General features: G+C 33.5%; 1 protein-coding gene and 1 long non-coding RNA gene across 2 annotated transcripts; both read right to left on the bottom strand.

Moving 5' to 3' along the window:
• Positions 1-622: 622 nt before the first annotated feature.
• LOC108465392 (uncharacterized) lies at positions 623-2,984 on the bottom strand. The gene is made up of 3 exons (XM_017765722.1): positions 2,948-2,984; positions 2,548-2,698; positions 623-1,529 (listed from the first exon to the last, which is right to left on the bottom strand). Exons 1-3 carry the CDS (start codon positions 2,982-2,984, stop codon positions 623-625), a joined length of 1,095 nt encoding a protein of 364 aa, XP_017621211.1.
• A 634-nt stretch (positions 2,985-3,618) lies between these two features.
• LOC108465391 (uncharacterized) lies at positions 3,619-7,095 on the bottom strand. Its single transcript, XR_001868424.2, has 4 exons — positions 6,700-7,095; positions 5,627-6,258; positions 5,136-5,396; positions 3,619-3,936 (listed from the first exon to the last, which is right to left on the bottom strand). It is a non-coding gene; the product is annotated as an uncharacterized LOC108465391 (long non-coding RNA).

The raw sequence follows: 7,095 nt of genomic DNA, 5'->3' as shown, positions 1-7,095 counted from the left end.
TAAAGTCTCAATATGATATCCATTTTGGTGAATATCTTTAAAACTCAATAAATTTCTTTGAGACTTAGGAGAGTATAATGCATTAATAATTTCAATTTTTATTCCCCTTGGTAATAAAATAATTGCTCTTCCGGAGCCTTCTATAATAGTTGTACTACCAGATATAGTGCTCACACTTTCTTCTTTCATTATTAAATGAGAAAAATATCTCTTGTCTTTCAATATGGTGTGAGTAGTTGCACTGTCTGCTAGACATATATTTTCACCATTCATAGCTGATTACCTTTGCGAGATAATGTTCTTTAAAGAAACAAAATAACCACAAAATGTCACATATAATGGTGAAAACAGTTATTCAAAGTTCAAATTACTAAAAGGTCTATAAAACAAAATTATCACATAAAACATAGCACTAGTAAAGGTCATAACATCATTATTAAAGTTGCTAAATGAAACATAGAATAGTAGAGGTTTATTTTACTAGTTATCGAAATTTGTGGCCTTAATAATTTCCTTCAAGGGTAGAAAGAAAATCAGCCACTTCTAAGTGGGTTGCATTGCTATCATCAAAATCACCTTTACCATCTTTATACATAAGATTGGTTTCTACTTTCTTTCCCTTCTATTTTATGGACTGCTGATAAAGATCAACTAGATGCTTTTGCGTGCGACACACATGAGACCAATGTCCTTTTCCTCCACAACGATAGCATACATTAGTCACATTTTCACCTTTTTCTTTCTCTTCCCTGTTACCATTTTTTCGATCCCACTTCTGGTAGGAATGTGAATTTTTAAAACGACCACCTCGACCATATCCATATCTATGTCCGCGGCCACGCCCTCGGCCACGACCACAGCCACGCACACTACTATTTGCATGGTGTGTTTCTTTTAATTCTTGCCCATTGTGTAAACTCACATTCGCTTCAGGAAATGGAGCAGAGCCAGTTGGGCATAATTCATGGTTTTTCATTAGCAGCTCGTTGTTTTGCTCCGCCACTAGGAGACAAGAAATTAATTCAGAGTATTTCTGGAAGCCTTTTTCACGATATTGTGTCTGCAGGACAACATTATTTGCATGGAAAGTTGAGTATGTTTTTTCTAACATTTCTGCATCAACAATCTTCTCTCCACATAAATTCAATTGTGAAGTGATTCTGAACATGGCCGAGTTATAATCACTAACAGACTTAAAGTCTTGCAATCTTAAATTCAGCCACTCATAACGAGCTTTAGGCAAAATCACAGTTTTCTGGTGGTCATATCTTTCCTTTAGATTGGCCCAAAGAATTTGAGGGTCCTTAACAGTCAAATATTCGGTCTTTAGACCTTCATGGAGGTGATGGCGAAGGAAAATCATAGCCTTGGCCTTATCTTGTGTACTTTCTTTATTTCCCTCCTTAATAGTCTCACCAAGACCCTTTGCATCTAAGTGAATTTCAGCATCTAGTACCCATGATAAATAGTTATTTCCAGTGATGTCCAGAGCCACAAATTTGAGTTTTGTAAGATTTGACATTATAAAACTATAAGACAAAATATACAAGTCAATAATGTAAAATAAAGCATGTTAATATGCAAATGAAATAACACATATGCAAATGAAATAGATCAACTTGTTACCCTTACTTCACCTAAGCGTCCTTCGGCAATCTTTAAGGAAAAATTTGTTGGCTTTGATTTCTTGTATTAGAGACTCATGTTGATAACGTGTTGTGAAATAATAAAGAAAGAATAAACTAAAATGTGATAGAATAAAGAATGTAGAGAGAATATAGAAGAGAGAGTGTATCTTCTTTTTATATATATTATTTTTCATGAGTACATGAGCACCATATTTATAGGGGTTAAAAGTAACTCTCTAATTATTATAGGGCATGTAAAGGGTCATGACCTTTTATCTCCCATATTAATGGGGTATAGGAAAAGTCTCATAATTTATGGGGTATAGGAAAAGTTTTATAACTTATAGGGTTGATAATGACATCCACATAAATATTTCATAACAAAAATGAGTTTGAGTTAATTATTTACAAAATATAAATGTATTTAAGTAAAATTTTAAGTACTTATTTCAAGTAAAGCCAAATTTGAGCAAACACAAAAAGTGTTAATATATACCTAGGTCAGACTTAAATTGCATTGGTATTTTTCCTAGCAATCCAGAGTTCCCGATTGGAAGAGAAAGATTTTGCTTGTAAATTGCCCTAGAGACTCATTATCGGCCTAACAGCATTGTTCACTTCAATAACTGCAAGACTAGTCTCATTTTGTGCAGGCCATTTCTTCGGACTTAGAGATAGACTAAAGTTTGCAGCTTTATCGATTTACATAGTAATATGTTTGCCTGTTTCCTTCTTTGCACTTGCACAGTTGCCCCTCAACTTCGATCTTTTATGGGCTATCATCGAGGATATCCCACAATGTAGTTGTTATAGCCCAATTTAGCCTGGGGCCCGTTGACTAAAAAACAAACAAAACTCAAACCCAATACAAACCCCAAACCAACCTAAAACCCTAAGCCCAATCCTATGGCTCAAAAACCTTAACACTTTCAGCCAAAAAAACCCTAGCCTTGCCTTTGTGCCGCAGCCAATAACCTCGGCTCCTCCAATGCCGCACGCCCGTCCCACGTTGTCGCCCCGCAACGTACGCCTTCTACCACGCCACGTCAGTGGTATGCCTACACATGCACCTGCAAACATGAAGAAAATAGGTTGTAAAAAAGGCTATAAAAGCCTTTGAAAATCAATTGTAAAGGGACTTTTTTTACGATTTGAATACAAAAGATACACAAAAACAAACACAAACAGAGATCAAAAGCAACAGTTTTTGTTAAAGGTGATTTTCACTTGGTTTTCCTTCCTTCATTTTTCTTTCAGTTTTGTTATTTTTTTTTCATTTTGATATACGAAATAAAGAAGGGAAAGAAAGGAACGTTTACCTGGCCCTTCCCGTTCATGGTCGAAGTTCTCCTCCATTGGCGAAATCGGCCATTGTTTGCGCGTTGTCGGCCACCGTATGGTGGTGGTTTGGTGGCTACACATTTTTGGGTTGGAACCCTAGCAGAGAGGGTTAAAAACTTACAGTACGTTTGGTTGGCTGTAATGGAATAGGGTTGTAATTGAATAGAGCTATAATGGAATAGAGCTGTATTAAGTAATTCAACTATTTGGTTGAATGGAATGGAATAAAACTGTAATAGTATTCTTGTGTTTGGTTGAATGGAATGATGTTATAATAGCATAAGAAAAAAAACTAAAATGACCAGAATACCCTTAGTAGAATTTTTTGTTAAGGTAGATGATTATTGTTATTGTTATTTAATTTTAATAACATTATTGTTAAATATATTTTATTAAAAAATAATTTAACCATATTTTAACATAATTATTATTAAATATAATTTAATAAAATAATATATAATTTAATAACATTCTTAATATAATTATTATTATATGAATTAAAAATCATAATATATAATCTTGTAAAAATAATATATAATTTACTTTATTATTTTTAAACTGCAGATACATATTTAATGTGCTAAAATATCATTATTGAAACAAATAATTTAATTATAAACAAAATATCGAAGAATAAATAACTTGAGAATTATATTTCACATCCAAACATAATATTCATATATTAACAAAAAGTTACATGATTTCATTAGTTTATATGTCATAATTCATATGTTATAAAATTTTACAACATCAAAAGTTACAACATTGTAATCACATTCTATCATATCATTATACCATAAAAAAGCTACATAAGTATGCATATTGTGTTATTATTCAGAAAATCAGTGTTAATTCCTTGAGAGCGACCACCTCTTGTTCAACTTCTTGAGTTTCTAATCTGCTACACTAAAACCGTACGTTGATTGATTTGATTTTCTATGTTCTGAAAGTGGTTCTCCATATTTGCCTGCAAACGTTGAGCTGTATTAGCGAAAGGCTCAACTAAATCTTCAAGAGATTTACCTGGCTTAGAAGAAGATGGTTGTGAGGAAGCATGCAAGCTTAGTTCATAGCCAATGTCAGGAAAATTTAATAAATTCAACCTCAAAATTTACACAAATGTCGCAAGATAAATTTATTAAATTAGGACCCAATTGATAGAATGTATAAACAATAAGGGCTAAATTTGTTATTAGACCAATCAAAATCATGTATAATCCATGAAAACATTAACTCTATGATTAATTGTCCTTAATTTCTAACCTTCGAAATTGATAAGAAATAAATTGCTTTGATTTTCTTAGAAGGACCAATTTGCTCAATTCGAAATTGAGAGGAATTGAAGAGTTCTTTTTACCATATATTTTTAATGTCTATCTAGTTATAATAGTTATCAGGTAAAGGCAGCTCAAATAGATTTAAGCATATATTTGACCCCATAATCTCTTAAAACAATTAACAGATAGATAAATGCGAAGTAGATTTAGACAAAAGACAATTTAAAAGCATAACAGCCTAGAGATAAACAATCTTTTAGGGGCAAAATCTGTTTCAGAAATTATAAAAACTCATCAATCCAAAACATGTGGATCATCTGACCACTTTCATTACTAGACCTTATTGTTGTTAAACTACTTGGAAGTTACATAAAGATGTATATATAAACTTCTATATATGATCAACTTTTCTGGGGGTTAATCATCCAATAAAAGCAAACATGGTCACCTTGCAGACTATACATATCTACCTACCACGTCTTTGTTTCCAATGAATACCAGCATTGTACTATTCATTAAAAGGACTATCTCTCACCTTCTAGTTATATATTCATCAAATTTCCATTGCTTTATATCCAAAAGAGTTTCAAGCCTAAGGCTTCGTTTGGATGGGCGATTGACTGCGCTGCGGTGCGTTTAACTTACTTTTTATCTCACGCTACAGTATTGCTACAGTACCTAATCTTACCGCCACTGCTGTTTTTACACTAACCGCAGCTAAACGCACCGCCAATCCAAACTCACCCTAAATCTTCCATCTTTTTCCTTGCATCTCAGAGTTCTTTCCTATTAACCTTAGAGCAAAGAAAGATGGCCAGCGCTAAGAAGCCTATCAAGTTAGTAAGAAAATGGAAAAAAATGGCTGCAATCAGGAGAAAGAGGATCACACCATCAAGTGCCACCTCAGACACTGGCGCAAACAGTTGCAACACGTTGACAACAGTTGAGCAGGGCGATTTTGTTGTATACAGTGTGGATCAGAAACACTTTGTGCTTCCATTGGAATATCTCAAGAATGAAATAGTCATGGAACTATTTAACTTGGCTGAAGAAAAGCCTGGTCTATCAAGCAATAAAGCTCTCATCTGCATGTATTTATAAGAAACTCGATGCCTTTGGAAAGATTCCTGTTAAATAATGAGCCACCTTTCTGCATGTAACCCAATAAAGTTGGTCAGTAAAACTAAGCTTGTAAAAGAAAAGGAGAGCTACACATAAAATTACGCTACATAAAATTACATGACTGAAGAGAAGTCAATAGTAATATGGCAAATTATAATGATATATTTAGGCAGCCCTCTGTGACAGTTTCAGTACTAGATAAGTAACTGCTACTTGAAGAACCACTCATACTTATCCCAACATAAAAAAATTACTGACTTGGAGTTCAATCTTGTAAGCCCGGCGTTGCTCAAGCGTAGCAGTATCTGACAATTCAAAATTCATTTCTAGATGCAACTCACAATCAGGGACAACTCCATTTTCTACAATCGAGGTTGAAAGTCTCTCCGATGAAGTGTCACTCTCAAAGCTTCTAGACAAGTCAGAATTACTACTTCAGCTCTTGATCCATCCAAGCTCCCATTGACTTAATGATGCCAACTAAGCACTGCACTGATTAATGCCGGAGAAAAATATCCTAGGAAAGAGTATTCCAATTTCAGCTTTCAACCCTGACCTAAATTTTGTTAACAAGTTCATAAAAACAGAACACTGAAGCTAGAAAACTGACATTACTGACTTGTAGATCCAACTAAAGTACTAGAATTTATAGTACAATAATAGAAAATCGAAGGCATCTTGTACTTGGAAGAGGATGCAGATACATATATATATCTATTTCCACCTCCATTTATACTTGAAGGAGCTATCTATACTGCCCGCTAGCAGAATTTCTAGTTCCATTTGACCTTTTAGTGTCTGGACTTCAATTTGTGTCTGCTCCAAAGCACTATAATGTATATTTCTTAATAAATTTTCGTTTGTTGCACCATATCTCCAAATCTGAAATACTGTAAAATAAAATAATGAAAATTAAGTTATTATCTGTAAGAAATTTGGGAATAAAACTCTGATTTAAAGAATGACAAATATTGCAAAAGGGATATGCGTGGGTATTACAGACAATATAAATTCATCAAAATTTGAGTTATCTCCTTCATTAATTAGTTTATTTTTGTCGTCTCCAGCAGCAAAATCGAAATAATAAAACAATGATTAAGAAGAAGATGATTACAATTGACTCCCTGCAATTCAATTCTAGTCCGTAGGTTTCCTATAAGAGAAAACGAAACATCATCTCCCCCCGAAGACAGAGATTTGGGAGTTGAGTTGTAGCTTATTTTTTTAGAAATTTTAAAGAAAACCCATCACCAAAACCCTTCTAAAACAAAATTTGATTATTGAAGAACAAAAACCAAACGAAATTAAACTTAAAAGAAAAATCTGCTAACCTGAAAGTGTATTGTTGTAATAAAAGAAGCAATTTTGAACGCATTTGCAGAGAAAGTCTGAAGGAGATTTTGGGAAGAATTTTCTTCATTTCTATTCAGCGATGGTTGGAATAGCCATTCCAAGCTTTCAGCGCTGAATCCCTATTACGCGTTTGAGGGAATAGAAACGCTTTAAGTAATGCGGCCGAATGAAGAAACGGTGAACCAAACAAAAGTATTACTAGTCATCAAAAAATAAGAAGGGAATGGAATAGCCATTCCCTCCAACCAAACATTTAAGGTTTTAAAAAAAAAAAAGGTTCTTTAATGTTTTAAAAAAGAAGTCAAAGTGAAGGCTTCATTTGTTTTTATTTTATTTTCAAAAGCAGTGTCTGGGGAAGAAGAAAAAGCAGTCTG

This window comes from Gossypium arboreum, chromosome 10 (genome assembly GCF_025698485.1).
Source record: "Gossypium arboreum isolate Shixiya-1 chromosome 10, ASM2569848v2, whole genome shotgun sequence".
In the NCBI taxonomy this organism is placed as follows: domain Eukaryota; kingdom Viridiplantae; phylum Streptophyta; class Magnoliopsida; order Malvales; family Malvaceae; genus Gossypium; species Gossypium arboreum.
This window is presented reverse-complemented; position numbering and strand designations above follow the sequence as displayed.

Excerpts from the sequence above, each read along its gene's own strand:
- LOC108465392 (XM_017765722.1), bottom strand. The coding sequence starts at position 2,984 with ATGGAGGAGAACTTCGACCATGAACGGGAAGGGCCAG. Across the intron at positions 2,699-2,947 it reads CCATGAACGGGAAGGGCCAG|GTGCATGTGTAGGCATACCA; the intron begins GTAAACGTTCCT and ends TCATGTTTGCAG. Across the intron at positions 1,530-2,547 it reads TTTTGGCTGAAAGTGTTAAG|TTTTATAATGTCAAATCTTA; the intron begins GTTTTTGAGCCA and ends TTTGTCTTATAG.